A 13,278-nucleotide genomic window follows, 5' to 3' on the forward strand; every position below is an offset into this window, starting at 1 on the left:
TGTCTAAAACTTAATTCACATTCCTATTCCATCAAAACCCAAGGGAGGAGGTGAGTTTCATCCATACCCCAAGTTTTTGGATTTCATTCCTATCAACCAAATACAAGGTTTGAGAATTAATCCATTCTCTCATTTCCAAACCTATAAACCAAACGCCATCTTAGAGATATTCACACTTTTGAAAGATGATGTACGAACTACCTCAGTGGCTTGTAGAGAACTCTTGACGAAAGAAATAATAAATTTGAAATCATAGTCAGTGGCTGAGTTTGACTGAAACTCAATCATAAATTCTATATTTGAATATATATATATATATATACACCATGGTGTATATTTAATATATATTATTTATATTTTATATATAATGAATATATATTTTTATTAAAAATAATAATTTATTAAAAACTATTAAGAAAATTTGAAAATTTTAAAATGTTAAAAGAAGAAGTACAATATTAAACAATGAATTATTATCAACAATTTATATAAAAAATAATAAGATAGTTAATTAATTAATCTTTCACTTATCGCACATGTAATCGAGATATGCTCACTCAAGTCAGCTTGAAGCTGATAATATACTTGACTATCACATAGCTCGTAGTTTTTTTCGAATATATTCTTAAAGCTCTTGGATAGAGCTTTGAAGTATCTACGTCGAAGGATCTCCTTTATCATTCAACTAATTGATTATTGCATCTCTCTAATCCTCAATAATAATGTTATGTAAAATAATGAATGTATATATATGATACTTTCAAGTTATTCTTATACCAAAATCGTCCTAGACATATGATCATTACCCAACACGATTGGAGCACCCTAAATGCTCGCTCGACATCATTCATGTAGCTTCCTGTCTTTGCTTGAATATATTTCTCTTGGAATCTTTGGGGCATGGAAAGCTCTTGAAGAAAGGAGCCCATTCTAGATAGATTTCATCAGTTAGATATTACCCTTTTGTATATTATGTGTCGTTTACTATAAAATTAATCTCTAGTGTGTTTTCTTGTTAGACGTTGTTGAATAAAATTAAAGTGATTCCGTTAATATAATTACGTGACCCTACAATTTCAAAAAAAAATTGTTATATCCATAAGTTTGTAGATGTGACCACTTCAAAAACGATTGTTGGGACTCCATGATCATCTCAGGTGAATTGGCCTTTTCAAGCAATGAAAATTTTTCTCCATTCTCAATGCATATAAATAAGACTACCTAATATGTCAGGGAAGTCGTGTCTTACTTTAAGTGTTGTGACCTCATGCATTTTAAGTTAACATTGGCATTCTTTATGTATTGTGGCTCAAATACTTCAATCACACACTGATTGAAGTTGACCAAGCAATCTAGAGTAGTTGTTTCACTTATATGTAGATACTCATCACAAATGTCGACAGTGAATCGATACTCTAATTGTCAGATAACAGTCGTGCATTTATGAAGGGGTGACAAATTATGTCTTTCCACTACATCAACCTTCCATTCAAAATATTTTGAATGATTTCGCAAGACATTGGAATAACCCTCTTCACATCAGAAATCATCATTGAAATACTTATCAGGATATATTAGTCGATCAAAGAAGTAATTATTGAAAGGATGATCGTGTCTGGATTCATGATCTTGAATTAAATACCTTCTCCTATGTATTCTGCCGGAAGAACTTTAAGCTGCTTGAAGTTTCATTTCCTTATGCTCAATTAATATCAGTGCCATTTGATCCAAATCGTCATCTAAATCTGCCAAAATATTTCTTCACTATTTGTGGAGAATAGAACACCTATAGTGATTGAGATCATGAAACATTTGGAATAAATGAAAAATTATCAATGTGGTTTGAGAAGATAATGTTAGTAAAATGGAATATTCTAACTTCTTTTCATATATATATATATATATATATATATATATATATATATATATATATATATAGAATCATTTGTAATGACTAGTTTTATAACAACTAATTTGTAATTATTAATTTTATAATGACTAGATTGTAATGATTAGTTTTATAAAGGCTAGTTTGTAATGATAATTTTCAAATGATAGTTTATTATTTAATACAAATAATATTAATATAGACAAAAATAAATTATATAAATGAAATATAAAAATAATAAACCTTATAAATATCACTTAAAGGACATATATTACCAATCATATCTCTTTTTAATACTTTTACCAAATTTATAATGTAAATTAAGTTTTTACTCTTTCATCTCAGTAGTACCTTTTATAAAAATTTTATAATCCTTCATTAATATTTAGTGATTTTGCATCTTAATTCTTTGTGTTTGTAATTTGTACCTACTATCAAATTCCATGTCATCAATGTCTCCTGCTTTGTATGTATCTTTTCTCTTTGCTATCTTTTGTTCAATTGGACGACTGTAGACTTTACAATCGTCCACATCAACAAGAGCATCCAGATTGGAAACCCCTTGATTCGGAGGTCTTGAACTACTTGTTAGCATGATGATTGATGACTAACTTTCTATGGGGCATATTTCTAATAATCATTGTCCCCTCGGGGTGGTACGATAGTTAGACATAGGGTATTGCCACATGAGGTAGGGGTGCAAATGAGCCGAGTCGTTCGTGAGCCACTTGCGAGCGGCTCGGTCAAAGCTCGACTCGAGCTCGAATTTGACCGAGCTCGAGCTGAGCTCGAGCTGGCTCGTTTAACATTCGATTTGAGCTCGAGCTCATTTAACATTGACTCGAGGGCTCGTCGAGCCTTATCGAGCCAGGTTAATTTAATATTTTAATAATTAAAATTAATATTACTTTTAAGATAAAGAATAAGTTAAGGATGAGTTTGTGGCTAGAACATGTCATTTGATGTATTTGAGGTCTACAGTTCAAATCTCCATGGGGATAGGTTTTTAATTTATTTTTCTAAGTCAAGCTCGAGCTGGCTCGAGCTCGACTCGAGCTCAAACTCACAAGCTCGAGCCGAGCTCGAGCCTATGCAGTTTTCTCGAGCTCGAATTGGCATGAGCTCGAGCTCGGCTCGATTACAACGCTAACATGAGGTCATAGGGTCAAAATTCGATGTATCCGAGCATGTCTCCCCCCATGTCTTGCCACATGCACTAATGACTAGTAGCCACCCATGAGGTCTGGGGGCGAGCACATTTTATGTGCTTTCACGAGTATGTCCTCATCGTTCTATCCGCTTTCACGATAAGTATAAAAATTATTGTAAATAGCTGTAAATTCATTCACCAACGATTGAAGCTTGTAAAAATGTTAGTTTAACTTTGCCAGGTCACTCCACACAACCAATGAGTTGATACTTACTAAAGTAATTTTTGATTCATTTTTAGAAAATTTGTTCCTTTGATTATTATCGACGATTGGATCGGTGATAATATTGATCCATGACTTTACAAAATGTATCTCTTCGTCCATTGATCACTTTGTTTGTTTGGTGTCAAGCACATCCGAAATCACTTTATTGCCCAACTTTGGGATAACATATGATGTTACTTGTTCTTTGTGGGTCTCGGATATGCCTATGCTAGCCTTTCTTGATTTGTTTAAGAACATGAATGATGATTGTAGAGGAGAAATTCCATAAGGAGGGGCAACATTAAGAATTAGCTACTCATGGGCCGTCAACATATAAAATGAAAGTTGAGAGACGTTACTCGAAGGGGTCAGAAAATTTTGAAAACTTGGGAAATTTAAAGAAAATTATGAACTATATAGAATATTTGGAAAATTTTGGAGTAGTGCATACAAGTAAAAAATTAAGAATATTAAACATTAGAATGATTGTGTATACTTTATGAATTTATATATTTTTCAACATTTTCATAATTAATTTTTTTTCTAAAAGATGCACTCTAATTTTCATCTATTCAGTAGAAATTTAGAATGATTTATGAAATATACTAGAAAAAATAAAGATAATAATACAAACAAAGTGACTTGACCGGGATGAATGATATATATATATCAAAGAAAAATGGCCAAAACTAGTTATTTGTAACTGCTAGTTCCTCCTAAACAACAAACAAAACAAAATAAAATTCTTTAATGGCCACTTTGAAATGGGAAAAAAATTATAATAAAAAAAAGACTGCCTTAATGGAAAACTTAAGTTCAATATTTGGTTTAAAAAAAACCTATCCTTATTCATAAAAAATAGTTTTTGAAATTCCCTAAGTGGCTAAGTGATTACTGCAAATTGTAATAGTTAGTTTTAAACGATTTTAATTTTTTTTAAAGTGATTTAACCAACATTACGTAATATTAACCAAATTAATATTTTTTTAATATAAAAGTATATGCATAGTTTTTATAATCAAATTAAATTAAAAAAATAATTTAATTTTACCTATCGTAATAGACCATCTTCAATATGATAAATACAATAAAACATCCTTTTTAAATACATTTTAATAATTCAGATAATTAGGACATTTTTAATTTTTATTTTTCTCATAAATAAATACCCGAGCTTAATCCATTTCAGTGGTTAGCCCGGCCCCAAGGGAGTGGGTAAATCGAGGCTCCTACTCCTGGGTGGTTGGTCTGAGTAATGGGCCTGGATTTACATGAACTTGGGCTGGCCCAAATACATAGAGATTTAGGTCTCACCCAATCGATTTCGATGACTGTGTGCTTCATCTCCTCAGGCAGATCCCAATTTCTTCTATTTCTCAGATCAGATCGTTTCGAAGGGGAAAGCTGAAGGGCGAGAGCAAGGAATCAGCGAGAGCGAGATGGCGTCGGGATGGGGCATATCGGGGAACAAGGGCCGGTGCTATGACTTCTGGAACGAATTCAGCGAGTGCATGTCGCGCTGCCGGGAGCCAAAGGAGTGCACTTTCCTCCGGGAGGACTACTTCGAATGCCTCCACCACGCCAAAGAGGTCATCCCTCAAGTCCAACCTCTTTTTAGTTATTATTTTCTAATGCACTTCTCTTTACCTAAATCCTTCGCATGAAGATGCAGTATTTAATGTAAAGACGTGCTTTTTTGTTTTGGTGGCATCGATGTGTGTGGTTGTTGGTACACCTAATTCATGAAACTGGAATAAATTTTGGAAATTCGCTTGTGTATGTAATTTATGACTGAGGTGAAGCAGTAGTCCCAATCTTATTAGAACCCAAATAAGAAATATAGAAATTTTGATTGCTCATAGGTTATTTATATTTTTTGCACATGGATATCCTATCTTAAGGTGTTTAATTTTTTTGTACTCAAGAAAACAACATTGTTGAATACTTTGCCTCACTTCTTTGTAGTGAATAGTCTGAGAGATAGCTAAATATGGTTGGCCTCTATAACCACTCATGGATTTAATTTGCTCATATGGATAAATGTGGTATTTTGCTTAAGCTAGGATCTATCAGTGATATGCTGTAAGTAATTTAAGGTTGACGAGTAAATGTTTTCCTCACCTTGAGAATTATAGATTATTTCCAAGGTCCTTAACTCCTTATCTTGTAATAACTAATCAGTAAGTTTTTTTACTAGGGAATCAAATGGTGCATTCACTTAATTACAGCTAAAGGACTGTTTTGATAAGTTTGTTAAATTATACAGAATTTCAGATTGAAAATTTCCTGTAGAAATGGCTGGATGGTAAGATTTTTTTAGGCTGTTGGCTCATATTCTACTGGTTTATAGTCTTGAGGGAGCTTTTTTTGGAACATTGATATTTGGTTATTTGAAGGTTGGGGGTGTCAGTTCTATCTGCAATTTCTAGTTCTGAGGTGAGCTGTTTGGCACCTGCTTAGAAGTTCAGTCAAAATGTGGTTTAGCAGCAGTTTAGCAACGTATCTTCTCTCTTGTCAACAATTTGTGCATTGTGCTTATCTTGTTCTTACAAGTTCACATGTTATGAAATTGACGGCTCAGTAACTCAAAGCATATATGCCTTTGAGCAGATGGAAAAATTGTGACATCCTTATTGTAACATCTGTATTACTTCAGGCAATACCAAGCCATCTATGCCTTAACTATTTAGGGTTGACTACGTGGATTTTTTTATTACTTGGTGCACTATGCAAAAATATATCCTAGAAATATTGAAATCAATTAAATTTTTAAATTTTATTACAATAACTAAAAGTTTGTTTGGTTTCCTTCTACACTCCTTTCGTCTCCCATATAAATTCATTAGTTTCCTTTTATTGTATTTATGCACTTTCAATGTTTTGTTCTTATGTTACTATTTATTGAAGATCCACCTAATTGCCCCCTTGTAATACTATAATTTTGTATCATTTTTGCTAGTAACCCTACATTTGGATCCTAACATTCCCATTTTCTTAGATTAATTTAATTGTCTTATTTATTGTTTCTTAATAGCTCAACTCTCAGTTCCTTAAAATAGAACATATACAACCTTATAAAAAAAAACTTTTTAGCTTAAAGAGCACATGACAATCGTTTATGATTTTAGAATGCCCTTTCTATTTTAGCAACCTACTCATCATAGTTCACAAAATAGATATCAGCGCCAATATTGGCTTGTTGTTAAAGTAAAGTATTGGTCGAGTTAGAATTGTAGGATAGGTGAAAAAAATTTAAAATAAATGAATAATTAAATTGTCATATATTGAAAAGGTAAAAGTTTGAGAATATCCTAAGAAGGATTAACATTATGCTTGAATAAGTGCTCAAAATATTATTTTGATATATGAAGTTAAAAAAGAGAGTCAAACCTTACGTTGTCAATAAATAACTTTTTCTGCATGAGTAGTAGGCAATTTAACTCTTTCTGGATCAATACAATCTTAATGATTTATTAGTTCTTAATTTCACCATTGTATGCTATGTTTTTCCAGATTGTTTACATTGTTTTCATCATCATTGTCACATTGAGGATAATGAGAAGTATATAAATGATCTGAGTTGGTAGACCCAAAAGTAGATGACGACATAGAATCAAACGATGATGATTGATCTTGCACATTATTGCTATAGCTAGTGTCATGCAGTCATTTTGTTGTAAGCAGCGTTCATCTTTGAGAGAGAGCTAGAATACAGAAGTTCAAAAATGCTTAGTTTTGATTCCACTTAAGCAAAATACAATGCTCTTTTATAAAGCATGATCCTCATATTCCAAAATGGTCACGAATGCCAATGAAATACTTGGAAAATCATAAGAAAATAAAAAGATTCTTTGGGAAAGAGTTGAATTCTTTTTAAATATTCGCATTTCACATTTTCTATGGTTGCATGGGTTGCTTGTTGACTTTGACATTAAAGTAACCTTGAAGAATGCCATAAGACTCAAATGTTTGCATGATATTTAAAATTGTGCATGGCTTTTTGGAATTTGGCATTATAATGGTGTATGGCTGACTTTGTTTATTCTAGAATGCTTATGTGAAGTATGGCTCCACTAAAGAGCCCACATGGTAGGATATTGTATGTGCATAACATTCTCCCCCATAATTTTGGCAATATAGCCTCTTGTGCAAGGGACCCTTATATTTTCTTAGGGAATTACCGTAGATTTTTAGCTGACTTCCAACTTGCTTCTCTTTCATATGGAAAAGTTTTGACATTTAAAAATATATAAATGATGGAATATTCTATTAATAATATAGTAGTAAAGACAAAAGTTATGTTGATTTATAATATGTAGATTTATGACAATATGCAAGCTCTGTGTATTTAATCTCATTAAACATTGAAACAAATGAGCAATGAAAACTTTTATCATCATATACTTTTGATATAGAAAAATCTTTGTCATCAAATTGAACACAACTTGATATCACATCACTTATAAGTCACCATTGATTTGGCCCTTATTGTAATTTGAGTCATTGTTGAGTGAAAAATCTACCTTCCTTGGCTATTGTTGAATTTGTGTCTCCATGTGACTTTTGTCTTCTTCGATGTCATCAATAACTTTGAGATGTCAATTTCTTCAATCTTTATATTTTAATAATATAACATAAATCCTGTTTCTTATTTTATAATGACATTTAATTTCTAGTATATTCAGTTTGATTCAATTTTTTAATGAATTATATTTTACTTTCAATTAGTCTATGTTTTTTCTTTCTGGAATTGTATAAGATAAGATTTATATTAAATTATATTGAACTGAAGTGAATTGTCAAGGCTCTTTTCATTTTTGATTGATATATAAAAACCATATTATTCTTTCATGTGAATCATTACAAATCATACGATATGAATTGTGAATTGTATGATTCTAACAACTATGATAGTGACAATGTACACACACTGATAGCAGAGAAAAGTATCCCACTTTGAAGGCTGTAGTCGCACTAGTGTGCGGAGATGAGGTTGGTTTCTAGACGTTAAGGTTAATGGTAGTCATTACATGTGATTCGGAGGTAGTAACCTTGGGGTATTGTGCCCTTTAGTCACAACTTGTGCATAATGGCGATTTGAAGTGGTGTTGGGGTTGATGCTAATAATGATTTGAAGCAAAGGCTTGCATTTGCAACTAGAAATGAGGAATCATATGACTAATACATGAGAGTTTGAGAGGATGCAAGCATGTGTGGTCTGTGTAGGAGAGGAATTGTACGGGGAAGATACTGGAGGTAGTCAGAGTAGAGCTAGGCGGTAGCTTCGATATATTTTTTTTTGTTCGGGCTATTGGTGTTCGTTGGAGAATGGAGATGTGAATCATGATTTTCATATCTAGTTAGAGTTATTGAAGGAAAGATCATTGCATTTTTTAACATATGATAACCCCCTCTATCTATACTTATTATTAATCTAAAGTTTCTATTTAGACCTTGTAATATATGACATTTACAATCTTTTTTGTTTTCACATATTTTTGTGTATTATTTAAGATAGACGGATAAGAAACGAAAACATTTGAGAGTTTAGGATGGTATAGACATGTATTTAGGTGTTCAATAAATGTTCTAGTTAGGTGATGTGAGAGCATGATAAATATGTACATTAATAAAGGCATAGGGAGAGTAAATAACACTCGGTTAACAATGATAAAATAATATAAAATTCATTGATATAGTGGGAGATAGAGCCCAATGACACAAGAGGATCCATATACCTAACCTCACATAGTGAGATAAAGACTTGGTTGCTGTCATTGCTATTTAAGGCATGAGGCGCCCTAAAGCGCATAAGTGCTATGTGGCATGAGGTGTACGTGAGGCACACACCTTACAGAAGTAAGACACTCTCTTTACCGAAGTAAGACGCTCTGGGTATAAATTTTTATAATTCAAATATATATAAAGAATTTCTACCAAAATATTTCACTAACAAAACTATAGCCCATAAAATATTAAATAATAATGTAAATATAAAATTCATTAGCAAATAAATACATTATATGCATAATTCAAATTTTTAAAAAAACTTCAGATATCTAAATCATCATCATCTTCCTCAATCATATCATCATCATCACCGAATGTTTTAAATTTATATAGCTCATCTTCATCAATAAGTTGACTTGTAGAAGCTCCACTTAGTTCCTTTTGATGTTGTTGCCCTTACTTTTTTTAAAGAAAATGAAATTCTAAATTTAAAACGGTAGGCATCTTCACTAACTCCAAAAGCTCATGCATCTTCACCCCAAGTCAAATTGTCATAATTAAATACTAAATCATTTTCTTCATTGGTGTTATCATTCAATCCTCCATCAACCATTCATTGTTAGCATTTATCTCATCCAAAGAAATAGGTCAACAGCGTCACACATATCATATAGACGCGTCAAAGTCCTATTATACTTAATAAAGCCTAAATCATTTAGTCTTTTTTGCTTCAACATGTTTCTTCTTTTGGAATGAAGCTTCACACAATAACAAATTATTTTAATTTTATTTTTTATAATAAATTTATTTAGTACTTCTTTAAATATTTTCATTCACAAGTAGAGAAATAAGTATCGCATGTATGCTATGTAATTAATTAAAAGGGTAATTAAAGGTATGGACTGGGGCTTTAAAAAGTTTTTTTTTTACATGATTTGTATTTGTACGAGAAAAATCATGCCTCAAGCATGCTTGCCGCCTCTCACAAGGCGCACGCTTAAGGCACATAGGCGTTGGAGGCTCTCCTAGCTGTACCTTGCGCCTAGGCACAGCTAGGTGAGCGCCTTTAATAACTATGGTTGTTGTTGTGTATTTAAGATGAGATTAATTATAATCTGTTATTTCTAAAAGCTACTTCCTAGTCAAGCAAATGATCAACAATTATGTTTGCTATCAACATTTCACTGTTATTAGAGTGGATGAATGAAACGGTAATCTCACCTACCTTTGTAACACCCTTCTTTGTCGATAGCAACTTCAAAAAGTCACATTAGTAGTCTTTCTTTTTAGTATCCTCTTTCTTTTGAGTATACGTTTGAATTTTAATAGTCTCTCTCATATCCTCATCTCTTGGAGTAATATCGGATTTTACTCAGTCGCCTGATGGATACTAACTCTTTGTTTAAAGGTAAATGCTAGAACTCTAACCTATCTATATCACTCTGCAACGTTGCACCAAGTATTATCCATCCTTAAAAACTAGAATCCTGTGGTGGGGAGGGGACCTTCAACATCTATCCAGAGATTCATGCCTTCATACTGCTGCACTAGTATCGTATTATTTGTTGTTGTTGTTTTTTTATCATTGTTAAATGTCATAGTTTATCTTTTGTTTTTTTGTTCGTCCTTTTCTAGATTATGTAACTAACTTAATATTAGTATATCTAGCTTCCAATTTGTGTACCCATTTGTCATTTGGAGTAAAATTCAGGTCAGGTAGAAAAATAGTTGGGTTCAGTTAGTGAACACTCTTAACTAGTATACTTTGTTCTTTTTCTAAATGATAAGGGATAGTCTTCTATCCAATATCTCTGGAATGTTTGCCTGCCTGTCCAGCAAGTCGCCAATTTTCATTGTTTATGTTGCCGAATTGTACACGAGAATATGGTTTGCAGTGATTGACACGTATTTCATTTGAAGTATCATCTTTCAAACTCAGGCATATTTTTAACAAGAAGCTACACTCTGAGCCCACATCTCATTTAGTATTTATCAACTTGTGCAGTTTAAACGGAGAAACAGAATTTACAAAGAGGAGCAGCGACAGATAAGAGCTGCTGCAAGAAAGGCAAAGGAGGAAGCAGAAGGGGACAAAGATAGTAGTCACCACTAGCAGTTGATCATAAACATCCCAATCAAATCTGGTGGATCAGATATGTTGGATGTGTTTTTTTTTTTGTATCTTGACGCTTTGTCGATTTGAAGAACTGTGGCCTGTTACCCTTGAAGAACCTCTGGGATTCACTTGTGGCAAACCAAGAAAATAATACCTTTTGTAGGAAAACTATTTTGTTCCAGTTGGAAGGTTTATGCCTTGCTAAGAAGTTTACATTGTTGGCTGATAAGCCATTCCAAGATTCCATGCATTCATCTTATCATCAAAATCTACTAATGCTGAAGTTCCTTTGCTTCAAACATTTATTTTAGAATGCCATCTTAATGATTTATAAACATAGTTGTGCAAGCTGATTTCAAGGAATGTTGTCATAAAATGATCCACAGATTTACGGTTATTTTTCAATGAAAATTGAGTGAATGCCCAATGACATACACATCAAAGTTGAGAAATGCATTCGTAGAAACTAGACATATGGTTGATCTTTTATCCTAAAAATATTCCTTGATCCAGTGATATTGTAAAGCTATTTTATATGCTTATTTTCCTTTTGCATGTAGCTCTGCCTCAAACAGTTAATAAGTTGTTGGTTTCTGTATTTTCTAGTTATGAATTCATGCTTCTATTTGTTGCACCATCAATTAAATTGAAATTTGTCTTTTATTTGCCATAGATTTCTTCAAATCATCCAAATATTTGGAAAATGCTGGTACATCTCTTGTAGTACTGACAAATTACTGGGGTGCTCATTTATTGTGAACATTTAATTATTCAAATTACAATTGACTAGTGAGAAGTTCGAATTAGATATTCTATTTGATAGTTATATTTTGATATATGTTATTCTTTATTAAGAATTTTATCTTATACATGCCACTTGTGATTTAGTGCCACTGTTAGAGAAAACTCAAAATGTCTCCACACAATCAAAGTTGTCATTTTATGTCTCATATCTTAAACCCTTGCAAAATGCGTCTCCTGCATCTACTACTAATGGAGTTAATAGTTGGGGGTGCATTGCATGTGACATAATGTACCACAAGCCATTGCAAATCAGTTTATGGTTTAAAATCAAAGAATTTAGCTGCTTTGAGCTTTTAGACAGCAGAAAGATAGTAAAATATACTTTGATCCAAAGAAGCTAATTTTGATGAAAATTTTCGCTACAAGCTGATTGCATAATCGGATAATAAATTATTTTATGGTGCAAGCTGACTTGAAATTCTGTAGGTTTTAAAAACTGAAGATTTTGGCCACTTTAAGTTTGTCACCACCACTAGAAAGATATTTCAAAGCTTTTTGCCACAAAAATTTTAATGAAAAATTCCACTGGAAGTTGATTTGCAAATCAGCTTACAAACATTCTATTGTGCTCGTTTTGATGATGCAAATCAGTTTCCACTAAAAATTCAAATTTTTGTGTATTTAAATTTATTAACATCATTAGAGATTAGAGAGATATTCAAAGTTTCTTTCCTGAAAAACTTAGTGTGATTAGAAATTCCATTACAAGCTGATTTGCAAAATTACAACAATTTGCAGGCTTTCTGTGCCAATTTTGTCCTAGTTTTGATGGCATAAGCAGATTTGAAAATCAGTTGCGTGATCTAAAAATCAAGTACTTTGGTCATTTTTGAGTTTCTTAACACCACAAGACATTTCATGTTTTTTTCCCCTTAGAAAACCTTTTCGCTGAAAAATTCAACTGCAAGTTGAATTGCAAAATTATATGGTATCATGTGTAGTGCAAATGATTGTCAGCTATGGAGACATTTCAGTGAGGAATTCGAATTCTGCAGTAAAATAACAACTTTAAACATGGGGGTATTTTGAAGAAGTAAACGACTATGATGGGTAAAATGAAATTTTCTCCATTACTAATGAGCTGAAAGTGACTAGTTAACCTTAGACATTTGATGATGGTTTGTGAGATTCGATGATGGACATCCAATAAGTGACAAAAAAAAAAAAAAAAAAAAAGGGTAAAAGTCAAAATAGCACCATTTTTTTTTATCGAATCGTCAAATGGGCATTCTATGTTGTTTTTTTTTTTTTTCAAAAAGGCATCTCATACTCATATAAAATGACACAACTATTTTTTAGTATTGTTCTCATTGTTATTTTGTCTC

At 32.2% G+C, this 13,278-nt stretch overlaps 1 protein-coding gene across 1 annotated transcript; it reads left to right on the forward strand.

Moving 5' to 3' along the window:
• The first annotated feature begins 4,635 nt into the window (after positions 1–4,635).
• LOC122052416 (NADH dehydrogenase [ubiquinone] iron-sulfur protein 5-B-like) lies at positions 4,636–11,390 on the forward strand. Its single transcript, XM_042613913.1, has 2 exons — positions 4,636–4,892; positions 11,039–11,390. Exons 1-2 carry the CDS (start codon positions 4,743–4,745, stop codon positions 11,144–11,146), a joined length of 258 nt encoding a protein of 85 aa, XP_042469847.1. The 5' UTR covers positions 4,636–4,742; the 3' UTR covers positions 11,147–11,390.
• The last annotated feature ends 1,888 nt before the right edge of the window (positions 11,391–13,278 follow it).

Source organism: Zingiber officinale, chromosome 3A (assembly GCF_018446385.1).
Source record: "Zingiber officinale cultivar Zhangliang chromosome 3A, Zo_v1.1, whole genome shotgun sequence".
NCBI classification, from domain to species: domain Eukaryota; kingdom Viridiplantae; phylum Streptophyta; class Magnoliopsida; order Zingiberales; family Zingiberaceae; genus Zingiber; species Zingiber officinale.

Coding starts and splice junctions, on each gene's coding strand:
- LOC122052416 (XM_042613913.1), top strand. CDS start 4,743: ATGGCGTCGGGATGGGGCATATCGGGGAACAAGGGCCGGTGCTATGAC. Junction 4,893..11,038: donor GCCTCCACCACGCCAAAGAG/GTCATCCCTCAA, acceptor CAACTTGTGCAG/TTTAAACGGAGAAACAGAAT.